The 12,119-nt window shown below is 36.1% G+C and overlaps 1 protein-coding gene across 1 annotated transcript; it reads right to left on the reverse strand.

Annotated features, from left to right (window-relative positions):
* Positions 1-4,445: 4,445 nt before the first annotated feature.
* Positions 4,446-11,352, reverse strand: LOC113045114 (transforming growth factor beta-2-like). The gene is made up of 7 exons (XM_026205291.1): positions 10,095-11,352; positions 8,827-8,990; positions 8,504-8,636; positions 8,279-8,389; positions 7,392-7,569; positions 5,781-5,931; positions 4,446-5,175 (listed from the first exon to the last, which is right to left on the reverse strand). Exons 1-7 carry the CDS (start codon positions 10,441-10,443, stop codon positions 5,017-5,019), a joined length of 1,245 nt encoding a protein of 414 aa, XP_026061076.1. The 5' UTR covers positions 10,444-11,352; the 3' UTR covers positions 4,446-5,016.
* Between the last annotated feature and the right edge of the window lie 767 nt (positions 11,353-12,119).

Below are 12,119 nucleotides of genomic sequence, written 5' to 3' on the forward strand. Positions count from 1 at the left end.
CCTGGTGCCCCATGCATCACAGCCCATTTCACCCTGTCATTGTGTTCATGATTTAGCATATATATATATACACACACACACACACACACACACACACACACACACACACAGACACACACACATTACAGTTTCCAACACATAATAAATCATCATATTAGAATGATTTCTAAAGGATCATGTGATAGACTGGATGTCACATGTGACACTGAAGAATGGAGTAATGATGCTGAAAATTCAGCTTTGCATCACATAAATAAATTACAATTTAAAGTATAATAAATTGAAAACAAATTATTTTAAATTGTAATAATATATCACAATATTACATTTTTTCTGTACTTTTGATCAAATAAATGCAGGCTTGATGAGCAGAATAAACTTCTTTCAAAAACATTAAAAATAGTAATGTTTCCAAACTTTTGGCCTGTACTGTATCCCCCCCCCAAAACCGCACAACTGTAGAGTAAAACATTAATAAAAAAGTGATAATAAAAAATGCGTCTTAAACTGACATGATTGTACAAAATCACAGTCTTTGGACTCAGAACTCAGAACAACTGCTAACATTAAGTTTAAGGTAAAAATAACTGCCATGAAATTATATTATCTTACTCCTATGCAATAAATTGTTCTTTCACTACATCTATCGCAGACTATGCTCATTTATAATGTGTCATGTAAATTCGGCCTTCCGTCCCAATCAGGAAACTTTCACCGTGTCTAGAACTGGCGCGAGCTGCCAGGCCCGTTTCTACGAGCTGTGTGTTAACAAAAGCAGTGCTGTCTATTGGATGCGGCGTCGGGCACGCTACACAACAAATTACCATAGACAGTAAAGCAAATTACCAACAACTGATCGTGCGCGCGCTCTGTTTCTGACGCACTTCAAGCACTCGATGGGCGGGGGAAGATTGAAGAGCCGGACTTTTTTTTTTTTTTTTTTTGCTTTATTTGGTAGTATTTCGAATTAATGGTTTTTAAATAGTAGACTATTATAAAAAAAAAAAGATGTAAAAAAAAAAATCACTCTCATTCTGGCGCCCCTATGGATGAGTGGTGCCCTTAGCATTTGCCTATACCGCCTATGCCGCGGGCCCTGCATGAGCTGGTGAAAACTACAGTTTGATAAACTAGTATATCACATAAAACTAACCTAGCATAAGTTTGAATCAGGGTGGCATCCTCTTTTTGACAGAGTTTCAGGTTGCATATTGTGGCAGCTTTACATTAGCTTTATAAATCTTTATAAATATATAAATAAATTGTGTTGTCAAGCGCAAGGTTGGGGGTTCGATTCCCCGGGAATACATGATAGGTAAAAATTGATAGCCTGAATGCACTGTAAGTCGCTTTGGATAAAAGCGTCTGCTAAATGCATAAATTCAATTTAATTTTAATTTAAATCCCTGTCTCCTCTAGACTCTACATATATAAACAAACTATGAATAAGAGCTTTTTGCATTCATGTATGCATTCAGAAGCCATATTGTAACTGCTGCAGTGGACGCTTATCTTCAGCATATGTTTTTATAATTATTAAGGTCTGCTGTATGAGTACGCACACTCTGCTATGGCCAAGAATATTCCTGTTTATATCTCCATCCAGACTCTGATTCAGACAAAGACAAACACAGACTCAATCAGTAATGCCAAAGAGATCATCTGAAAAGTTATTATTACTGATTAGAGTTTATAAATATTTACTAGCTTTTCAAAATCCGTGAGTGCCCCGGGTTCTGGAAGAAGATAAGTGGTCATGGAGCCCCATAAAGTCTAGTGTAGAACATCACATCTGGGATCTTGGCTTCCTTTTGTGCTGAAGTTTGCAAATTTATAAAGTAATTTTCATAACCTGTCTAACCACCTTGAACAGAGCAGAGTTTGAGGCAGGGTTATTTTAGAAAAGAAAAAGAAAGTTACTTAATACTGAAATAAAAACGAATAAAATCTACATAAGATACTGTATAAAATACACCTACTAAAAATTCAAAACAGTACAACACAACAAAATAACGTTAGCTTGAAATGAAAAGGGAAATATAAAAATAAAATCTGATTTAAAACATTAATTAAAAAATGAATACCCAGGTAAAAAAAGAAAAAATACACTGATGTTGTACTTTTATAATTATACAACTTGTATAAGTTGCACTTATTATATTTTAATTCTACTATACTAAATTCATGTTAAGTGTGTTATTTTGGAGCAACTTTTACTGTATGTTAAGTGTTCTTTAAGATATGCTTAAGATTATAAGCTAATTGCAATATATTTTAATATATTTAGTTGTTAAAGTGCATCAAAATGTATATTTTATTGCAGCAAATAAATAAATGCATATATAAAAAAACAAAGCACATAAAGTGCATTTTTACAAACCCAAGTTAAGCCTGGAAATAGCTGAACCAAACAAAGAAACAGAAAATTTGAAACCATCTTCATCTTTAAGTGGATGATCTGATGTTGTTTAATATTAAATAACTGATATTGTTATTCAAAGCGATAAAGCAAACCATGTGTATTACAGGCTGCATTATTTTATAATCCAAAGTTATTATGACACTCAAGAGCCCTAAAAGTCACTTTATAAGAAATATGTCAGCCAGAAAGAAACGTTTGAGATTCATTGATATGAGATTAAAATATACAGCTCTGTCCGTGTACTTTTGCGTTCATTCGTTTTTCATTTTTAACCTAGAAATGATACAGAAAATGTTATTTCTTCTTTTTTGGTTCTAGCACTAATTAATATCATAAGCAGACAAAAACTAGCACAAACAAGCAAAACAGGACAACACTGATTTTAGGTATGGTTACTAAGGCATAGTTGACTAAATTATCTAAATCTTATAATACTAAATTATAAATTGATACAATGTAAGAATTCACTTGCATAATTTATCGCTGTAATCTACAATGTTTGTGAATTAATATACTTTACTGTTGTTGTTTTTTTCACATTGAAAAGCAGACTGAAGCACATGCTCATTACATAAATACGTAAAATATATCGTAGAAGGTCTAAATATGGTAATAAATAAGATGCATATACTTTATGAAAGTATGAATCATTTTATTACGTTTTTACAGAAAGTAAACATAAAATAAGTATGGTTTCTGTACAAACACTAAAATGTTTCAAAAAGTATTCTTGTGTTTTAGCACATTTCGTAACTAAGAATGAACCTATTTCCAAAGTACTCCTAAAATAAAAAAGTCTAAATGCATGTACAATTGTATAATGAATATACTACCGGAATTTCAAACGCATTTTTAATACATTTAACAGTAATTCTTTTTCACCTGGTTATCAGTGACACACACACAAACTGCTCTCGGTCATACTGGTTTTGGATAATATTAAATTCAATATTTATGATTCGGATTCGGAGCACATTCAGCTTCAGAAAGGATTCAGCCAGTGGCTGATCACAGTCTGCTGTGTCTAGACTCAAGTGTAACTCTCACAACACTTGTGCACATTCACACCCACTCTAAACCATGTGTCCCGAGGCTGCTCTCACTCCCAGACTGCTCTCCCCAAACCACACGGCCCTCAGACGGCAGATCGTCCTCTTTCATGCCCTAAGGTTTCATATTTGTGCTCCACCAGTCAGCCTTTTGCAGAGGATGCTGAGTCAACATTGCGTAAGCGACAATAAGTAGTTTTGTATATTCGTTTTAAAGACTGTTATGCAACAACATGCTCTCCCTCTCTCCCTTTGCATCCCCCATTTCCTATCAAGCTATGAAGGTTTTATTCGCTGAGCGAGAGACAGAGGAATTTGCTCGTTTTAGCTCTGGTAGCCACAGATAAACATTTAAGCAGTGCTTTTCACTCAAAAACAAACTTTTAATGCCTTGCCAGCAGCTATAGGTTTTTAAAGGACACGTTGAAGCTTGATAGGAGGAATGAAAACAAACAGGCCGATGTATGTAGGCCAAGTCAACATTCCTTCCGACTTCCCACACATCAGACAAAATTATATCGCTCAGCATTATAGGGTGTGGATGGCATTGCCAGATTATACAAATCAAAGCCATCACGTGGTGCGTTTGAAACGCGTCCTGCAGGCCATTTGGACCCAGTGGGTCGCCCGCTTTTCGCCCACTTGTTCTTTCTGCCATGTCACCACAAACCCTGAACCCCAAGCGTTTAAATTTGGCGTTCCATGAGTGGTCGGTGTCTGGAAATTGTTCACATCCTGTTTACATCTGAGATTTTCTAGCCTCGAACTACATCTGGCCGTTGAGTCCACTAGTCAGATCTGCATTTTCAGCAAGTGCAGACCATACAGCTATCGTTTGAAGAAAAAAGGAAACTTTGAGAGTAGGCCACGAGAGTAGGCTGTAGTGAATAAATATAAAGGCCACAGCCAATGATCTACTTTGAGAAACTTCCAGAAATGTGACAAAAATGAATCAAAAGGCCACAAAATATATATTATATAATCAAAATTTATTGTATTTAGCAAATAAACACATATAAACGTCACCAAAAACTATTTACATTTGCAAAAATATAAACTGATCTACAGTAAACTTCGTACAAAATCTAAAAAGGATGCGCTGCTGGTGTGTATTTTGTGTGTCACTGAAAATGCGAGGAAATATTAGACTAAAAAGCTTATTTATTAGACTATTACCAATGACGGTTTTCGCTGATGAATGATTATGCGCTATTCCACGTCCCACAAGTTTGTAGGTGTAGTTCACCCAAAGATAACATTTCACCTCTTTCTTCTGTAGACCATAAAAGAAGATATTTTGAAAAATGCCTCAGTGTCACATTGGAGCTCCAATGTTTGGTTCCCAGCATTCTTCAGAACATGGTCTTTGATGTTTGCCAGAAGAAATCAATGCATACAAATTTGGAACGACATGAGAGTATGTAAATGATGACAATTTTCATTTTTGGGAGGAGCATCCCTTTAAGATGCATTCTATCGAGATGTTAGTTTGCACCTGTGTCCTGTCCTCCGTCTGAGATCTTTATGTCTTCGCCCTCCACCGCTTCAACGGCACTTGCAGGACCGGACCACCATGTTGGAGAGCTGTTCCACACGGGGGTTTCGGCCTAGGTAATAAACAATGGGGAGGGGCTCCAGGTCTTGAGGAACACAACACGGAGATGCTGATGCCTCTGGATTCATTTTATTATACAGCGGGAGAATCTCAAAGGAAGACAGACAGAGAAATACTGTAAGCAGACATGGAAAGCAACATCTAAAGGCAACATTTTAGAGCGAACTCTGTCAACCACTGCACAAGTTTGAAGAGAAATCTAGTTTAACTATATTTCTCAAATCATACACATGTATCAGCTATAATGCACTTATCAAAATAAATAAAGTGACAGAGGAGTATTCAAAATGCATCATTTAACATGCAATCTGCAATAGAGTGAAAAAGGGGGATTTAGGATTTTAGTCATAAAATTATGTTTTTAGATCCAGTTATACAACATACATGTGAAAATGGGCTGAGAACTGAACAAATATTCAGTTTTGAAATCTATAGGAAGAAAGGATTCACATTATAACAAAAATGCTACAAAATCAGATTTTGTGAGAAAGTGTGATGTGCTAGAGCAAAACAGATATTACTTTTGCAATCAGCAGCCCAAAATTTGTAAGAAACAAGCACTGGATTTTCCTATTTCCTAGCAAATATGATGCAGGGTGGTGAGATCTTTGAGCTGGTAGTCCTGATCCTCTAACATCCAACACTTAACTGATCACTGTTTTTGTGAAACATGCTCAGCCTGATCAATATTCACCATGTTGTAGTGGTTGTCTGCGCTCCATAGGTAAGGACAGTTCCCTGCACAGAAATTTGCTTTGTACCCTTTTGGTTCATGGATCCACTTCCAGTTCAAGTCCCGACGAAAATCAATATACAGAGACCTCAGACAGCAGCCCTGATCAGTCCTGGAGAGGAGACAATGATTTGCTGCAATGCATCACGCTGTGTTATAAGAGAAGTTTACCTAAAAATGAGTGAAATTATTTTTTTTTTACAAATTATTTATGTGAACCTTATTTGCTCACATTCATTTTAAACATATTACTTGTCTACATTACTGTCTTCTATGTAATATATTTTTAATTAGATTCTAGTTGTTCTTCTCTATGCAGTTACAATTAATGGGGAAAGAAAAAGCACCGTAAAAATATCATAAACGTAGACAATAACTTTTGCATATTTCAAGTGTTCTGAAGTCAAATGCTTTATAAGAGCAGTAACGTTCAGTAACGTTATTACTGAATAACGTTAAAGTTTTGAATCTAATATTCATATTTTATTTCATTTTTATTTCTATTAACAATTCATTATAGTTAGCAATAATAGCTCTGGGCAGGATATTCTTAAAATAAATAAATAATTCACCCTTTGTGCTCCGTTGAAGAAATCAAGTCACTTTGGAATGATTATGTGAGTAAATGATGAATTGTCATTTTTTGCTGGACTAACCCTTAAATAATTGCTGTCCAGTTTTGTCTCCAGCAACGAATTCTGATTTGACTTAAATGTGTCCCTAATTACCATTTCTATGTTGCTTAGCACAGAGAAACCACTCCACATAACAAATACACATTAAAAGAGCATTTACTCCCGGGATAGACTGAATATCAGACGTGACACTCCCTGGGCGAGTCCCAGCATGTGTTCTGTGGGTGTGTGATGCAATACAATCTAGACCTCTATTTTACATGCACACACATTAGGATCAGTCTCATCCAGTGCCTCGTTATTGCTTCTTAATTGGTTTTTCATGCAATGCTTTTGGTTTCTTGCATTAACTGGGGACTTCTGACAGACACTATCAGATGAGAACAAAACTTGAATTAACTGACACAATTGTCTTCCATAGAGCTGCTTATAGCGGAGTTGAACTTGTTTCATAATTGATTCGCTTTACACAGTTATTGAACAGAACTGAACCAACACTGAACAGGCTTGAGCTGAATATTGAGACGGTTGTCTTTTTAGAGCTGCTTCACAACAGAATGTGGATTTTTATGAAGTTTGTATCATTGATTCGGTTATTTTCCTGCTTATTATTGTGATGCTGCTTTGAAACCATCTGTATTGCATATAGTGCTTTATAAATAGTGGTGACTTGACAAAATACTGTAAGCACAAAGCCATTTGTACTGGATTTTTGAATCTGTTTTTATACTTGCATTCATTTCTTAGTCTCATCTTAGCTTTTCTAATGCATGTTGGCATGGACCATACAGTCAAGCAAGCATTACACAAAAATATCTGATTCCAAGTAAAAAAATCAAGCATTCCAGAGAAAGTAATAATAATAAATAATATTTTCAAACACACATACTACACACACACACACACACACACACTTCAGCACTCTTTCTCTCTGTACCGTGAGCATACGGATGTGTCTGCTGCTGATCTCTTCTTGCGGTTATTCTTGGTGGGACCCTCCAGACGGTCGGTGGGCAGCAGGGTTAGTATCAAATGAGGAGTTTTTGTGCTGAATTCAATCTGTCCTTTAGTCATGCCAGGTCTTCGGTTATGCTTTATTAGATCATCATCAATGCCTGGAAAGGAATCAATCAAAAATATCAATAACAACAAATGAAGCAATGCATTTCCTATGACACTGAAGTTGGCCAAAACATCACTGTTTTCAAGGGATTCAAGTCTTTTTTTATTGCAATTTTCTTCTAAAGTTCGAAACTTTCTTAAATAAATATTGTGCTTGAAAATGCGCTTGTGCTGTCTTTAAAATAAATTCTGCTTTGTTTGATATTTTATTATCTAATGCAACGATATTCATATTTTTAAAAGTGTAACTTAAGCATCAACATACTTTTTAGGGGTTCACGGTACATGCAAAAAATCTAACTTCTATTGTAGCATTGTGTAACTCTAAATATAAGACAAATAAATCAAATAAAAAAAAGCTATTTATTTTGTGTGTGTGTGCGTGTGTGTGCGCGCATTATATATATTTATGTCATTATTATTATTTATATATATTTATTTTTCACTATTCTCTGGCATGTTAGGATGCTTAGCTATTGTTTGAGTTTAATGTATGTAGGCACTCTCAATTTTTAACCAGCAATGATTGTATGTAGTACAATTTGTTTCCATACACAATGGATTTGGACACTGAAGTAGGCTGTTAAAAGTCTAAACGCATAATTTTTTACAATTTAGCCTATATTTTAAAAGGTTTTTAATTTTCTATTATTGATTTCCTTCCTTATTTTTCAGAAAAATTTAGAGTGATTAGAAAATGACCTGCAAATCTGGCTTCCAGCTCTTCACTCTTGTTAGGGACAATATTATTTGTGGATGGGACGAATGTACAGCAGGGACAGTGAACGCTGATCTTGAGTCCGAGATTTCTCTCTAAAAGAGAAAAAGATTATTTGACTTAGAGAAGGAAATACTTCTCATTTTACTTGCTCTTCTCCTTCATCGTGCAGTAAATATACGTTCAAACCTCCGGATGAACTCACTGACCTCTGAACGCCATCCACTCCTTCACAGTGTCTGTGACATCAACAGAAAGCCACGCCCCCTTGGCTCGAGGCTCAACTGTTCTGGAGTCGATGTACCTCTGAGACGGTGCCGTCACGTCATCAGATTTGAGAATCTGTGGGTGTGAAGGAAAAAACCACAAGCTTTTTTGCTCATTCATGCATCTGCTGGTCTATATCTTGCACTATACACCATTAAAAAATATGTATATAAGGAATCAAACCCTTTCAAGTGCTGTCTCTTGCTGCTCATCAATGAAACGACCCAAGCCTTTTGTCTGGAAAAACCACATGCGATTCTCTCACCTGGTATATTTCCACACGCTGCTCTGTGGTGCGCGCCTGTGGGTTTGGCGCTCTGAAGATGCGAAATTCTGCTTTGACCAGAGTACTGGAATTTCGCTCAACGTTGGTGACGTCGAAGCCCACTATCCTGAAGTACGGGCTCTGAGGAACAGGGTTGATTGAGTCTGTGGAACAAAAGCAGGATTCACTTTGGACTTGTTTACACTTTGTGGTCTGTGCGTGGTTTTCTGAGGGTCAGCCTCAAGAAAATAAAACTTGCCTTGGTGCCAAAGCAGCAGAGGTAATGACTAACCCCTTTCAGCTTCTCAGAGGCCTCACCAAACTCAAGCTGCTTTATTATTTGCAACAAAATTGTATATTATAGGTACACTATATAGCTGTTAGATCAGATATATGCCTTGTGATATGCTCAACACTATACCTTTATTGTGAATAAACATATAAACTATGAATGTAAGAGAATGTCACAAAAGCTTTTCCTGGTCATATTTCACCCAAAATCAAAAGAAAATGGATAATTATAATATCATAAATATTATATTATCTAATAATATAAATATAATTATTTTGCATGAAACAGCCTATTTTTTAATTAATTATTTTTTTAGGGCAACAAGAACTGTGACATTGTAACATTATTATAATGAAAATGAAGCACATGTGATCTGCTATTGACAAGGTACATTTGATTATTAGTTCAGCAATACATGATTTGTGCAGAATAGAAAAATCGCATTAGAGTTAAAGTTACTAAATGTATTAAAATCAAAAGACGGAAATAAGCTTGACAATTTTGATTGCAAACAAAAAATAAACTGGCATAGGCCTAAAAGATACTCATACATTACATGTTATTGTGTCTATATAATCATCATTTTGTTTTTAATGGGTTAAAAAGCTAAATAAAAGCAGAAAACATTGCATAGCCTATCGGTTATCGGGCTTAAAAAAATGTGCAACATATCGTCATAAAAAGGCAATACTGGCCTAATAAATACTATTATAATTAGAATTTAATAAAATATAGCCCAAATCATGTTGTTATCATTGTGTTAAAAAGCAGAAATAAACAAAAAATTAAAATACTGCATATCGGTTATTGGGAATAAAGATATTGTAGCCCACCTCATATTTACACAGTTTGACATTTCTTTTTTTTTTCTTTTTTCTTTCATTAAACAAAATATAGGTTTAATTAAACATCCACTACCACAATGCATTCTTTGAATATGCATTAATAAACCATGTGAGATAAAACTATCACTCACTTGTATCTGTGCGCAGTGGGATCATATTGATCCGCTGCACCTCTTTAGCGTAATAGTCCTCCTCGCTGCTCTCCCGCTCGCACGCGGCTTCGGCCTGTCGCGCGCGCTCCTTCAGCAGCTCCTTCGTGCTGTTGTAAAGTAACATCACCTCCACCGGTACCGACTCCGCTGGCGGGCTGGACTCGGGATCTGGAGGACTCCGGATGCGCAGCTTGCTCAAAATCTGTCCGCGCACCGCCTCGATCCTTTTAGATTTGTGGTCGTCCAAATTGTAGGACTGGCACGTGGAGAATCCCTCCGCAGACACAGACAGCTTGAGAACGAGCAAAGTTAGATTGATGAACCACATGTTTGATTGACAGATGAGAGGCTCGGGTGCGCTCCTCTATAACGAACGGGCCGCTGGATGACGTCCTCGGGGGAGCGCGCACTGAGCGCGTCTCTTTCAATGGGACAAACCCAAAGTGCGTAGGCTGCTCTGATCGCGCTCTGTGTTCTCCAGGTGAATGAACCGCTCTGCTGTCAGATACGAGTTTATACCTCCCCTCTGCCTCACATGTAATTTATGTATTCGTGTAGTCTATTAGGTTTTTTTAAAACAAGGAAATAAGATTGCTGAGCTCAGTATGTGAACGTGTGAATTCCACGTCAACTTAATGGAGATCCGTTTTTTTCCTAAAGGTAGTTTTCGAGGCGCAAACGTGTAAGGTACTTCTTATGTAACGTATTTGCCAGATTTTTGTGCATATTGTGATGACAAACAGAATACACACCTGCATTATTACAAACCATATGGAATCTATAAGCAGAGCCTTTCCATCATGCTTCCCCGGGTTTTAAGTATTTACCGGTCAGGAAATAGACAGAAGAGTTCCTCATGCTCGTCTGGTATCCAGTGATTCAGAGTGAAACTCCAAGTGCTGCTCTGAATTCTTGTGGTTTGTCTTGGAGCTTCAGTGAGGACCGCTAGAACTTTCTTTTAAAGTGACTCGCCAGCTCCTCTCCCATGACAGCTATAAGAGATCAGGTCAGATTTTATTCTCTTTTCTCACAGCCTCAAGTCAAGAAGCAGATCTGCCGTCCAAATGTTCAATCAAGCCCTTGAAGTTGCTTTAGGAAAATACAATTATCCCATGACAAAGACTGACTGTCTACAGCAGCATGAAGTTGAACTGGATTTAATATAAACAAAACGAAAAAATGCTAGTTTAGGCTTGGCCTACCAAAATAGAACTTTTACGAAGAGTAATCCATTTAAAAGGAGAGAGGGGAAAAACAAGAACATCAAAAAAAAAAAAATTTTATAAAAAAAAAAAAAAAAAATCTGACGTCAAAAGAAAGTTTTTGAAGGTGTGAACTTAACTACTCTGCTATATAAAAATATACATATATATATATATATATATATATATATATATATATATATATATATATATATATATATATATATATATAAAAACTCTTAGGTTTTCAGACATATCAAAAACATCTCGTCAACAAAACAAGCCCCTAAAGTTTTTGAAAGGAAGAAAAAAACAGCAGCTGTGTTTGGGAGAAAGGGAAGGAGGGAGGGAAAGAGAGAGAGAGAGAGAGAGAGTGTGTGTGTGTGTGTGTGAGAGAGAGAGTGAGAGAGAGAGATGGCAAGGACAAGAGAAGCACAGAAATTACTAGGATGTCTGGAATGATAAAAAGGAGAGATCTTTTGGAAATTAGTTTGAAACGTCAAGTTCTTAGAACTCAGGTCAGCTGGTTTAAACATTGAAAGAAAGGTTTTAACATATTGCACATCTTTATCATTTTTCTACTTTATCATTAATTTTATATTTTCATAAATATCATGAACTTTTGAGTCATGAATTATTAGGAGTTTTCCCAGGGTCGCTCCATTTAACCTGAGGGAAAAAAGGCCATATATTTCAAAGCATGTGGCTCATGACTTTGACTTGGTTGGCAAATGTTAACCTTACTGTTTGTTGTGAATGAAATTATGGTAAAATATTATTTCAAACTATTATTATTAAATAA

Source organism: Carassius auratus, chromosome 27, assembly GCF_003368295.1.
Source record: "Carassius auratus strain Wakin chromosome 27, ASM336829v1, whole genome shotgun sequence".
In the NCBI taxonomy this organism is placed as follows: Eukaryota; Metazoa; Chordata; class Actinopteri; order Cypriniformes; family Cyprinidae; genus Carassius; species Carassius auratus.